The sequence below is a fragment of the Acanthamoeba castellanii genome, assembly GCF_000313135.1.
Source record: "Acanthamoeba castellanii str. Neff unplaced genomic scaffold scf7180000084760, whole genome shotgun sequence".
Lineage (NCBI taxonomy): Eukaryota > Discosea > Longamoebia > Acanthamoebidae > Acanthamoeba > Acanthamoeba castellanii.
The window spans coordinates 238,371-251,202 of record NW_004457406.1 but is presented as its reverse complement, the minus strand read 5'-3'; the positions used below and the strand labels follow the sequence as shown (position 1 = coordinate 251,202).

The 12,832-nt window shown below is 60.6% G+C and overlaps 4 protein-coding genes and 1 pseudogene across 4 annotated transcripts; 3 read left to right on the top strand and 2 right to left on the bottom strand.

Moving 5' to 3' along the window:
* The first annotated feature begins 355 nt into the window (after positions 1-355).
* ACA1_224730 lies at positions 356-6,955 on the top strand (annotated as a pseudogene).
* Positions 6,956-7,111: 156 nt separating this feature from the next.
* On the bottom strand, positions 7,112-7,542 carry ACA1_224720 (uncharacterized protein; the record flags this gene model as incomplete). The annotated part of the gene is made up of 2 exons (XM_004338047.1): positions 7,112-7,282; positions 7,399-7,542. The coding sequence occupies 2 exons, from the start codon at positions 7,540-7,542 to the stop codon at positions 7,112-7,114; spliced, it is 315 nt and encodes a 104-aa protein (XP_004338095.1).
* Positions 7,543-7,939: 397 nt separating this feature from the next.
* Positions 7,940-8,720, top strand: ACA1_224710 (universal stress domain containing protein; the record flags this gene model as incomplete). The annotated part of the gene is made up of 4 exons (XM_004338046.1): positions 7,940-8,032; positions 8,136-8,246; positions 8,389-8,465; positions 8,606-8,720. The coding sequence occupies 4 exons, from the start codon at positions 7,940-7,942 to the stop codon at positions 8,718-8,720; spliced, it is 396 nt and encodes a 131-aa protein (XP_004338094.1).
* A 152-nt stretch (positions 8,721-8,872) lies between these two features.
* On the top strand, positions 8,873-9,391 carry ACA1_224700 (uncharacterized protein; the record flags this gene model as incomplete). The annotated part of the gene is made up of 1 exon (XM_004338045.1): positions 8,873-9,391. One exon carries the CDS (start codon positions 8,873-8,875, stop codon positions 9,389-9,391), a length of 519 nt encoding a protein of 172 aa, XP_004338093.1.
* A 102-nt stretch (positions 9,392-9,493) lies between these two features.
* On the bottom strand, positions 9,494-12,445 carry ACA1_224690 (DEAD/DEAH box helicase domain containing protein; the record flags this gene model as incomplete). The annotated part of the gene is made up of 2 exons (XM_004338044.1): positions 9,494-11,683; positions 11,717-12,445. 2 exons carry the CDS (start codon positions 12,443-12,445, stop codon positions 9,494-9,496), a joined length of 2,919 nt encoding a protein of 972 aa, XP_004338092.1.
* Positions 12,446-12,832: the final 387 nt, after the last annotated feature.

Genomic DNA, 12,832 nt, shown 5'->3' with positions numbered 1-12,832 from the left:
CTCGAGATCTTCAAGCTCCTCGCCGCCGTCCTCCACCTCGGCAACTGGAAGAAGAGTACGCAAACTTTTGTCATGTGTTGCGTGTGCGTGTGCGTGTGCGTGTGCGTGTGCGTGTGCGTGTGCGTGTGCGTGTGCGTGTGCGTATCGTTGACATTCGTGGACTCTGGCGTGATAGGCGGATCGGATGAGCCAATCCAAATCGCGGCGACGCTCCTCCAGTGCGACTTCGAGCTGATGAAGAAGTCCCTCCTGCAGCGCAAGATGGTGGCCGGCCGCGAAGTCTATTTTGTGGACATGGACGAGGAGCAGGCCGAAGGCGCACGCGACTCGCTCGCGATGCTTCTCTACTCAGCGCATGTTCGACTGGATCGTCGTTGCGCTTAACGACAACATCGAGAAGAACAAGAAGGCGTCGACGCTCAAGGAGGGCGAGGAGGAGGTCTTCATCGGCGTACTCGACATCTACGGCTTCGAGTCGTTCGAAGTCAACAGCTTCGAGCAGTTCTGCATCAACTACGCCAACGAAAAGGTTCGCATTCCAATGTGACACAACACACACACCACACACACCCCACACACACACGACACGACACGACACGACAACATGACACGACACACAATCAGCGTTGCTGACATTCTTCGTTGTTTGGGCGTGTAGTTGCAGCAGCAGTTCAACCAGCACATCTTCAAGCACGAGCAGCAGGAGTACCTGAAGGAGAAGCTCGACTGGTCCTACATCAACTTCAACGACAACCAGGAGTGTCTGGACCTCATCGAGCAAAAGCCGCTCGGCATTCTGTCGCTTCTGGACGAGGAGTGCCGCTTCCCCAAGGCCTCTGCCAGCACCTTTGCTCTCAAGCTCAAGCAGAACCACGCCAAGAACAAGTACGCCCCGCATTTCATGAGTGTCATTCGTTGTGTGCGTGTGCGGTCGTGCGTGTGCGATGTATGATTGTCGCTGGAATGCTAAGATTGCTGTGCTAGGTATTTCTCATCGGACCGATTCGCTGAGAGTTCCTTCACTGTATCCCACTATGCCGGCCGCGTCACCTACGACACCGCCACATTCCTCGGTACCACATATCGCTTGCACGCATCATATTCTATAATTGCATTGTTGTACACTTGCTGAACTGATCGCACGGTCTGTGCGTTGCAGACAAGAACAAGGACTACATTATCGAGGACCAGGTCAAGGTCATGCTCGAGAGCAAATCGGAGTTCGTGCGCGACGTCTTCAAGGCTCCGAAAGCCCAGCCCGCCCCCGCCGGTACCACGCCGCCACCGCTCGCCAGCCTTCTTTTGTTGTTTAAATGGTTGATTATTTATTTATTTATTTTTGTTTTTAAGGCCCGGCGTCGGGTCGGCAGGGAGGCAGGGACGGCGGGGGCAGCTCTTCGTTCAAGTTCGTGTCCGTCGCTGCTCAGTTCAGGGTTCGCTTTTTCTTCTTCGCTCGTTGAACCACGACACGACACGACACGACGACGACAGCGACAGCGACACGACACGACACGACACGACACGACACGACACGACACGACACGACACGACACGACGCGACACGACACGACCACACGACACACGCTCACTCTTAGTAACACAGGATTCGCTGTCGAGCCTGATGAACACCATCGGCAAGACCACTCCGCACTATGTGCGCTGTATCAAGCCCAATCCGCAGAAGAAGCCCGCCCTCTTCGACAAGCCCCAGGTGCTCCACCAACTTCGCTGCGGCGGCGTCCTCGAATCGGTACCCACACCCACTCCCACTCCCGATCCGCACCCAACCGACTCGTCGCTCACACCACCCGGCCAGGTGCGCATCAGCATGGCCGGCTACCCCGGTCGCCACAGCTACGACCAGTTTTATAAGCGGTACCGATTATTATGATAATATTTATTTAGTTAGTTATTTCATACGTATTTCCAATATATCATTTTTTATCATGTATTATTTATTTTTATCATATTATTTATTTTCTATTTGTTGGTGTTTGGTAGGTATCGCGTGCTGGCGCCGTCGGCCGGAAAGGACGCGGCGTCGCCGCAGGACGCCTGCAAGGATCTGGTGGGCGCGCTCAGCCTCGCCAAGCGCCACTACCAGTTTGGCATCACCAAGCTCTTCCTCAAGGGTGGTCAGGTAACCACAGCAAACACTTCCTGTGTGTCGTGCTGTGCTGTGTGCCGTGCCATGTGCGCGCAGAAGAAAGCTGATGGTGTGATTGTGTGACAGATCGCTGTGCTGGAGCGGAAACGCGGAGAAAAGCTGAGCGAGGCCGCGCTCAAGATCCAGAAGACGTGGCGCGGCTACAAGGACTTCCGCCGCTACCGCAACATCCTGCGCGCCGTCGTGCGTCTACAGACATGTACGCGTCGATCGCCACCTTGACCGCTCGCGCCACCGCCACCTTAAACAGATAACTAACAATGTTGTTGCAGTCGCCCGGTCGGTGGTGGCCAAGGGCAAGCTGCGCGGGTTGCGTGAGAACGCAGCGGCCACGAAGATCCAAACGGCCTCGCGCAGATTCATCGCGCGCTCGCGCTATCTCAAGCAGCGCAAGGCGCTCATCTACGTCCAACGCGTCTTTGTTGCCAAGCGCGAAAAGAGGCACGGCACACGGCACACGACACACACGACACACACGACACACACGACACAAACAAGATGACTAACTACGAAAAACAGAGCCTTGCGCGCGGAGCGCCGCGAGAAGGCGGCGGTGACCATCCAGACGCAGATTCGTGGACTCCTCAAGCGCAAGGAATTCCAGAAATACCGACACACCGTCATCGTTGCCCAGAACCTCTGGCGGTACCACCCCACTGTTCCCATGCAACCGCCGAACATCACTGATGCATGGCCTGGCACACCGCACACGCCGCACACAACACACCGCACACGCCGCACATGACAGGCAAAAGGTGGCGAAGCGCGAGCTTGCCGAGCTCAAGAAGGAGGCGCGGCAGCTGTCGACGGTGGTGGCGGCCAAGGCCGCGCTCGAGAACAAGGTCCAGGAGCTCGAGTGGCGCCTGTCGGCCGAGAACAAGATCAAGAAGAAGGTCGAGAAGGAGAACGCGCAGCTGCGCGACGAGCTCGACGAGCTGCGCCGAGCGCTGCGCGACGTCAAGCTGGCCGACGAGCGGCGCGGCAAGGAGGAGGACGAGCGGCGCGCGCGCAAGGAGAAGGCCGGGCGCGAGCAGGCGCGCAACCATGAGAAGGAGCTCGACGAGCTGCGGACCCGGCTCGCCGAAGAGGCCGAGCGCAGCGCCGGGCTGGCCCGCGAGCTGGCCGAGCTGCGCGAGGCGCGGGAGCGCGATCGGGTGGTGGCGACGGCCAGCCAGGCCGAGGGTGAGGAGGCCCAGCGGCTGCGCGAGGAGAACGAGCGCATGAAGGAACTCATGCGCGAGATGGAGGAGAAGATGGAGGCCGACGAGGAGGACTACGAGGCCAAGATCCTCGAGCTCCACCGCGAGCTCGAAAAGCTTCGGTTCGTCACCACTTTCCCGTGTGTGCGTGCTTCATCAACATTTGCTTACACGACATACACGACACACGACACACGACACACACAGAATTCGAAGCCCGCTAACGAAGACGGACGGTCGGAAGATGGAGACGCTTCAGAAGCGGATCAGCGACTTTTCGTCGATCAAGACCATCTCCGGAGAGAACGTGCCGACCCGTGGGTCCCCCCTGGGCGGCAGTGGCGGCGGCGGCTCGCCGCACCCGCGCGGCGGGCGCTCGCCCATGAGCCTGTCCCAGTCGAGCCTGCCCAGCGTGGCCGACGAGGTCAACACTACGCCGACCGCCTCCGGCCGGCCCCTGAGCCGGATCAGCAGCGACATCGAGCGCGACCGCCGGCGCCGGCGCAGCCTCACCTCCGCGGCTGCGGTCCCCACGTCGCGCCAACTGTCGTTCGACGAGCAGGCGGCTGCGGCTGCCACGTCAGCAGATCGACGCTCGCCCAAACGCAGTGCTCTTAAGGTCGCGGAGGCTGCTGACGTCAGCAGCACGCGGGCCGCGGATAAGAAGCGGGACGAGCGCGAGGCCTTCATGAAGCGGATCGAGCGCGAGATCGAGGCCGAGAAGGAGAAGGCGCGCGAGTTCGAGGAGCGGCGCAAGCAAAAGGCGGCGGCCGAGGCCGAGCACAAGCGCCAGACCGCCGCCGCTACCGCCGCCGATGTCGACGCGGTCGTCAATGTCGACACCCGCGCGGTCGAGCGCCAGCAGCTGCAGCCGGGCCACCGGCGCCCCGAGAAGCTGCGGAATGCGTCGACAGATAAGGTCAAGGCCAAGGTGGCGACCAAGGCCGAGCGTGCGCCGCAGGTCCTGCAGGTGGAGGCTGCCCAACCGCAGCCCCAGCAGTTGCAGCAGCTGCAGCCGGTGGCGATGATGGAGACGCGCCAGCACAGCCGCGGGGAGGAGTCGGAGAAGGCCAAGAAGCGGAGGGAGATCGAGCGGGACCTTCTCGAGAAGCTCCAGAAGAAGTACCGCGACCAGGAGTTCTCCCTCGTCGGCCTCGAGAACGAAGCCATCATGACCCTCCTCCCAGACCCCCGGTACCATTCGTCGCCTTTCGTTCTTCTTCGCTTTTGTTAGCGTCGTTTTTCGTTCTTCGCTTCGTTATTCGTTCTTTGCTGACCGCACGGGCTGGGCGGTACATAGGGATTCGACGTCGCAGGAGATGGTGCGGTTCCTGCTGTCCGAGCTCGAGCCGGGCTTCGTGTCGGGCGTCCCCGCGCCGGCGCTGATCATCTACTCCCTGTTCACCCACTGGCACATCTTCGCCCGCCCCGAAGCCAAGGTACCACACGCAGGCCCACCCCCTCTCTCCCATTGGTAAACCTCCGTCGCCAATGCACCGCGTTTGTCATGTGTCATTTGCGTGTGCGGCGTGTGTGTGTGTGTGTGTGTGTGTGTGTGTGTGTGTTGTAGGTGCACAAGAGCAAGGAGGACATCGTGCGCGGCCGGAATGAGATCCTGGCGCTGATCATCGAGGAGCTGTACCACACCGTACAAAAGAACTCTGGCGAGATCGAACTCATCATGTACACCCCTCTCACAAAGCCCCATCGCTCCCTCCCCCAGCTCTGACACGACACGACCGCACACGCATGACCGCACACGCGCACACTCGCACACGCACACACGCGCGTCGCATATGTCTGCAGATATTGGTTGTCCAATGTGTGCACGCTGTTCCACCTGGTGAGCGAGAAGCTGGCGGAGCTGAAGACCGCGGCCAAGGCCGAGAAGCGCCGGAAGGGCGCCGAGTTGGACAACGACGACCAAAAGAGCGAAAGCGAAAACGAAAACGAGAACGAAAGCGAAAGCGAAGACGAAGACGAAGAGGAGCTGTACACGGTGACCAGCTTCGACGACTTTGACGAGGCGCACGAGTTCGCGGTGTCGCCCGACCGCATCCGGCGGGCCACCACCTCCCCCGTGGCCTTCAAGCGTCAGCTGAGCGAGCTCGTGACCAAGCTCTACGCGCTCCTCCTCAAGCGGGCCTACGCCGACCTCGCCGACACCCTCCACGAGTCCGTCCTCGGCAAGAGCCTCGCCTCGCCCCGCAACCTCGCCGGCTCCCCTCAACGGTGCGTATCGTGTCGTGTCGTGTCGTGTGCTCTGTGCGGTGCGTGTCGTGTCGTGTCGTGTCGTGTGCCCTGTGCGGCGCGTGCGATCGCTGATGTGTGTGCGTGTGCGACGACGACGACGATGATGATTATAGGGCGATGAACACGATCCAGCCGGTGAAGGAGGTGCTGTCCAAGTACCTGCTGGGCCTGGTCCAGAACTTTGTGTTCCTTTCGCTCGTGCAGAAGTTCTTCGCGCAGGTCTTCTACTTCATCAACGCCACCCTCTTCAACGAGATCCTGCTCGTGCGCCAGCTGTGCACCGTCGACAAGGCGGTCGACATCAAAATGCACCTCGCCAACCTCGAGAGCTGGATCATCGAAGAGGGCGGCCTCTGGCTCGAGGTGCGCTCATCTGTGCGGTCGTGTGTGTGTCGTGTGTGTCGTGTGTCGTGTGTGTGTGTGTTCTTAGTTTGCGTGTGCGTGTGTGCGGTTTGTTGTGTAGAATGCCAAGGTGCAGCTGGAGCCGCTGCACGAGATCATCACGCTGCTGATGATGCCCAAGAAGCTCATCGTGTCGTCGGAGGAGCTGCGACACGAGGTCATCCCCCGCCTCAACTCCCTCCAGATCAAGCAGGTGCTCGCCATGTACACCCCCACCGGTACGTCATCACTCTCGCGCGTGTCGTCGTGCGCGTGCGGTCGGGCGAGTGCGGTCATGCGCTTGCGGTCGTGCGAGTGCGGTCGTTGAGTAGCGTGTGGGCGGGGGCGCGCGCAGATATGGAGGAGCGGCTGTCGATGTCGGACATCCAGAAGATGGACGCGGGCAAGGGCAACGAGGAGGCGGGCGACGAGTCGCTGCTGCTCGAAACGGCGCAGGTCTTCTCGCTGTCGTCCAAGGAGCTGCACTACCTCGAGCTCAACGACGCCAACAACATCCCCTTCCCCTTCGAGATCAAGCAGAAGGTCCACGAACTCATCGAAGAGGTACACGACACGACACGACACACACCGCACACGCAACACGACACGACACGACACACACCGCCGCACGCACGGCTTACATGAGAAAAAAATGTTGTGTGAGCAGGACATCTTGAAGCGGATGAGTATGGCCAAGGAGGTGATCAAGCAGGCCAAGGGCGCCGGGGTCTTGCGATCGCTGGTGGAAGCCGACGACGACGACGAGAAGGAGGCGGAGAGCGAAGGTGAGGCGGATGAGGCCGAGGCCGAGAGCGGGCTCGGGCGAACGGAGTCGTCGTCGACTGACGGCGTCGGCGGCGGTTCGAAGGACAACATCAGCCCGCGCGGGGCGGACGACCCCCAGAAGAAGATCACCCACTTCTGGTCCTCCTTCTTTGGCAAAGACCACCACTGAGCCCACAGAACGTTTAAAAAAAGTACTTTCTTCTCTTTTTTTTACAGCTTTATGACATGTGAGAAGATGAAATGAAAAAGATGAAAAGATGGAGGTGTGCGGCTATCCACACACGATGTCGAAGAGGCACCGTTGGTAAACTAAAATGAATAGGAGTTAAAAATCAAAGAGAGGAACGAAGACGAAGAGAAGAAAGACGAAGACGAAGGGGTGGAGGGTGGAGGCGGGCGAAGAGTCGGCGTTGCTGGGGTCGCCGGAACCCAACAGGACCGCGGGCGACGGGTCCAGGCTCACCTGCTTGTTCCATTCCTCATCGCTGATCGGGTGCTGCACAAGTTTAAATATTAGAAATATAACATGATATCCTATATCCTGTATATATTATCCAATATCTATATCTCTATATGCTCTGATGTGTTCGTGATTGGAGGGGTGGTACGTACGCCGACGAGTTGTTCGACGTCTGCTTTGGTGGGAACTGGGCCGGGCATCTCTCCGGACACGGCGACGGCGGGCGAGGCGGCCTGGGCCATCGCGACGGCGACGAAGGCCATCAGCAAGGCGAGAGCGAGGAGGATCAGCTTCATGATGATTCCTGGAGTGTGTGATGAAGTGTGGTGAAGAATAGAAATGATGAAGACCAAGAAGAAGGAGAAGGGAGCGCAGACTTGAGGTCGGTCCTGCAGCTTTGATCATGGCGCACAGTTGCGATTAGCCCGACACCCACCGTGAATTTCTACGATTTGCTCGAGTTTAAAGCTCGCTGGCCAATCGGCCTTTGGTTGCGTCGACGAAAAACTGGCGTCGTTTCGCCCAATTCTCGTTCCAGCCATTCCCGCTATGCAAAGTGAACATATTGTTCTGCAGATGGTGTGATGATGGTGGGCAGTAACCACCTCACACCACACAAGCTGAAGGAGAGAGGGCGGATGAAGTGGCGCAGTTGAGGGGTTGAACGAAAGAAGAAAGAATAGAACAAGAAGGATGAAGTTCCTGGTGGCCTACGACTCATCGGCCACGGCCAAGCACGCCCTTGAGCGCACCCTCGGCCTCCTCCACCGCGACAGAGACTCGGTGGTACGAAATACTATTTGAAATATATAGATATATAGATATCTACAAATAAATATAATATATATATATATATATTGTGCAGGTGGTGTTGATGATCTCAGAGCAGCTGCCCGAGTTGCTGTTGACGGAGGACACAGTGCAGCGGATCACCGCGGCCCGCCTCAACGACGCCATACGGGTCATGAAGTCCCTCAGCGACCTCCTCACGGCCGAACATGTGCGTTGTGGCTTCCGTTCTTTCAGACATGTGGACATTGAATGGTGATCACACACGACACGACCAACGACACGACACACACGACACGACACACACGATAGTGCACGAAACCATAGCCACGCCCGCGTATGACACAGCGCAGGAGATCCTGGACCAAGCCGCCGCGTGCGAGGCCGACATGATCGTCATGGGCTCTCGCGGCATGGGCACCATACAAGGGTACACCGCCTCCACACGCACACGCACACGCACACGCACACGCACACGCACACGCACACGCACACGCACACGCACACGCACACGCACACGCACGACACATGGACTGATCAGGGAGGCGGTGCCAGGTTGTTGTTGGGGAGCGTATCGCAGCGGTGCTTGAACGAGGCGAAGGTGCCGGTGATGGTGGTCCGTCAGGTCGTGCGGCCGGCCACGGTTGAGGTGTCGCCAGCGGCGGCCACGTCTGCGGTGCTCTGAGAGCTCGTTGCTGACGTGGCAAGGGAAAATGATTAAAAAAGATCTGCCACGTCAGCGCGTAAAAAGACACAAAGAGACAGATCTGCATCTCGCATCGCAGCTTCATCTTGCTCGCGATTTCTCGAAGACGACGGTCGAAGCAGCTGATGGCGATGGAGATGAGCGTAGAGGAACAGGAGCAGGAGACGATGCAGGCCATGAACGAGGCCGTGGGTATCGTGGAGGGTAAGGAACAGGCCACTCTGGATCTGCTGCTGGACATGTTGGGACGATTCCAGAAAGATGAAATGTTGAAGAAGGAGGCCGAGGCGTTCGTGCAGCAGGTGATGGAGGAGGAACAGGCAGAGAGCGCTGAGGAGCTGAGGAGAGCCGAGGCGGCCAAGGCTCAGACCGATGCATTCGAGAAGGAATGGGTGGAGCGCGTTCGAGGGAAGCTGCAAGTCGTGCAAGAGCAAGAAGGTAGTGTCGCCGTAGAGGTGGAGGTGGAGAAGGTGACAGCGACATCTGCAGCATCGAAGAGCTCGGTGCTCAGCGGATGGCGAGCAGCAACGGACAACGGAAATGGCGCGAAGAACGGCAAGAAGGCACAAATCAAGAAGCAACTCGAGATGGACGATGAATGGGCGCATTGGGCTGAAGATGACGACGATCACAGCCCCACCAAGCAGTAGCAACACCCATAACACCACCCCAGTCACCCATCTTGCATGATTATAAATAATTATTTCTTTACACCTTCTTCATCATCCTTGAGCAGACCTTCCATCTCTTCATCAGAAGTTGAAGCGGTACTTGCCGGCCGGCTTCTCGGGTCCTCGCGCGAGCACGTTCAGCGCGGCCTCCTCGAGGATCTTCTTGATCTCCGTCCGCGCCTCCTTGACCGACTGCTCGCTCGGCCCCTCGATGAAGAGGAACAGCTTGCGCTCGCCCGGCCCCGGCGTCTTGCCCGGCGGGAAGAACGTGCCGCGCGTCGTGATCGCCGCGCCCGTCAGCTCCGTGATCTGGTACAGCGCGTCCTTGTGCGTCACCTTCCATCGCGCCTGCTGCGGGTAGTCGTTGATCTCCAGGTCGCACTCAAAGTGCGTCGGCTCGGGCACGGCGGCGGCGGCGGGCGCGGCGGCGCCGGTGGGCAGGGGCAGGCCGCTCGGGCCGACGCCGCCGCCCGGGAGCAGACCACCGACGCCCGCGGGCATGGCGAGGTTGCGCTTGACGTGGAGGGCGAGGGTGGCGAGGAGGGCGGCGCGCTTGGCGGCCTCGATCTGGTTGGCGCTGGTGATGGCCCCGGGCGCGGCGCCGGCGGCGGCTGCGGCAGCGGCGGCGGCGGCCTGTTGGGCGGCCTGCTGCGCGTTGAGGATGGGCAGCACGGCGAGGAGCGAGTTGGCCGGGAGCACGCGCACGAGCTCGGGGATGGAGGTGAAGGCCACGGGCGGCAGGTCGCGCACGAGGTCGGGCGCTACCGAGCGGATGAGCCCGACGAGCATCACGACCGACGCGTCGGGCGGGGCCACCGGACCACCGCCACCGCCGCTGCTGACGATGCCGCCGGCGGCCGGGGTGGCACCGGGCACGACGGCGACGGGTGCGCCGGCGCCGACGGCTCGGATGGCGCCGTCGGTGGAGCCGCTGGCGCCCTCTTCGCCCTCCTCCTCGTCGGACGAGGACTCTTCGACGTCGATGTCGAGGTCGAGCGCCTTGCGCTGTCGCTTGCGCTCGGCCTTCTTCTTGTTGGCCTCGGACTCGTTGAACTGGAAGCCCTTGCCGCCGAACCCGCTGCCGTGGGCCTTGGCCAGGCCGGCCTTCTGCTTCGACAGAAAGTCGTCGGCCAGCTTCTTGAGCGACTCAGGAACCGACGCGCCGGACTGCTCGAGGGCCTTGACCAGGTCGGGCGCGTACTTGTCCTCGTCATCGGTGACGAACGTGTAGGCCCAGCCCTTGCGCCCGGCCCGGCCGGTGCGGCCGACGCGGTGCACGTAGTCCTCCATGTGGTTCGGGCAATCGTAGTTGACGACGAGGTTGAGGTCGGGCACGTCGAGGCCGCGCGCGACGACCGAGGTGGCGACGAGGATGGCGTTCTCGGTCTTCTTGAACTTGTTGATGGTGTGGTCGCGGTCGATCTGGTCCTGGCCGCCGTGGAGCGACATCACCGGAAACTTGCGCTTGAGCAGCTCGGCGAACAGCTCGTCGACGGACGACTGCGAGTCGACAAAGATGAGGATGCTGCCGCGGTCGTCCCACAGGTTGAGCAGCTCGAGCAGCCGCGGGAACTTGGACTCCTCGCTGCGCACCTCCACGTTCTGCTCGATGTCCGAGCACACCGTGCTGCGGGTGCCGACCACGATCTCGAGCGGCTTCTGCAGGATCTTGCGCGCGGCGGTCTCGACCGGCCGCGGGAAGGTGGCCGAGAACATGACGGTCTGGCGGTCGGGCCGCACGTTCTCGAGGATCTTCATGATCTGTGGCTCGAAGCCCATGTCGAACATGCGGTCGGCCTCGTCGAGCACGACGAACGTCACGCGGCGCAGGTTGCAGATGCGGCCGCTGTTGGTGCTGAGGATGTCGATCATGCGCCCGGGCGTGCACACGACGATCTCGGCGCCGGCCTTGAGCTTGGAGATCTGGTCGGCCACCACCGACCCGCCGTAGACGCAGATCGAGCGCAGGCCGATGCCCTTGCAGAACTTCTTGGCGTCTCGGTGGATCTGCAGCGCCAGCTCGCGCGTGGGCGCCATGATGAGGCCGATCGGACCCTCGCCGGGCTCGAGGTGCGGCTGGTCGAGGATGTGGCGCAGCATGGGCAGCAGGAACGCGAGCGTCTTGCCCGACCCCGTCTTGGCGCAGCCGATGAGGTCGCGCCCGGACATGATGGCGGGGATGGCCTGGGCCTGGATGGGCGTGGGCTTCTCGAAGCTGCTGTGCTTCATGACGGCGTAGATCTTCGACGAGAGGCCGCACTGCGAAAAGTCCTTGATGGGCCGGGGGCACTTGCGACCGCGCACCTTGAGATCCTCGAGCTGGTCGCGTCGATACTGCACCACGTCCTCCTTGGTCATCTTCTTGAGCTCGGGCACCTCGATGTAGAGATCCTTGCGGAATGGGATGTAGGCGATCTTGGAATGGTCGACGACGGGGATCTCCCTCTTCTTCTTGGCCGCCGCGGCCTTGTCGAGCGCCGATTCCTCCTCTACGGGGGCGGCCAATTCGCTCCAATCCTGATCCTCATCGTCCGCGTAGAACCGCTCGCCGAGCTTCGATCGCACCTGCTGCTTGTTCTGCTGCACCGCCGGCGCACTCGCGGCCGGGGCGACTCCCTCTACTCGCGTCACGATCTTGCGAGATGCGGAGCCGGCATCCTTCAACACGGTCGACACCGTCACCAGCTTCCTCACCTCCTGCTGGATGCCGGTCATGTAGGCGTCGAGCGGATCCACATCGTCCTCCTCCTCTGCCGCGGCTGCCGGTTGGGTGGAGGCTTCGATCTCCATCTTCGTCGGTGCTGGTGCTGGTGCTGCCTTCTCCTCGTCCATCTTGTCTCCATTCTCACCTCCCTCGACCTCTTCATCATCCTCTTCATCCTCGAGACTCCATTTCTTCTTCTCGCCATCTGCATTCGATGCATCTTCACCATCGGTTGCGGTTGTGGCAGGATCCTCCTTGATACCCAGCTGCTCGAGTTCGAGTCGCTTCTGGGCACGCCAGGCCTCAAGCTTCTCCTTCCTCTTGCGCATGACCTCCTCGAGCTTCTCCTCCTCGGCCTTCCTCTCCTCCTCTTCCTTTTTCTTCCTCTCCTCTTCAGTCAGCTCCTTCTCCTTGACATCTTTCTCGGCCCTCTCTCGCTGGGAATCGCTGCTGCTAGAATGCTTGCGATTGCTCTCTCGATCGCTACGATGCCGCCGAGATGGGCTGCGACTTCGGCTTCGCCTTCGTTTGGACGAGGACGACTTGCGATCCCTGTCTTTATCTCTCGAGCTGCCGTGTCGATCCGACTTCCTCTTCTTGCTGTCATCTCGCCTGCTGTGCTCATCCTTCGACGAAGAAACCGATTTGCTGCCACTACGACTGCTGCCGCTACCATCCTTTTCATCTTCGCGCTTCCGCTTCCTGTCCTCTTCACG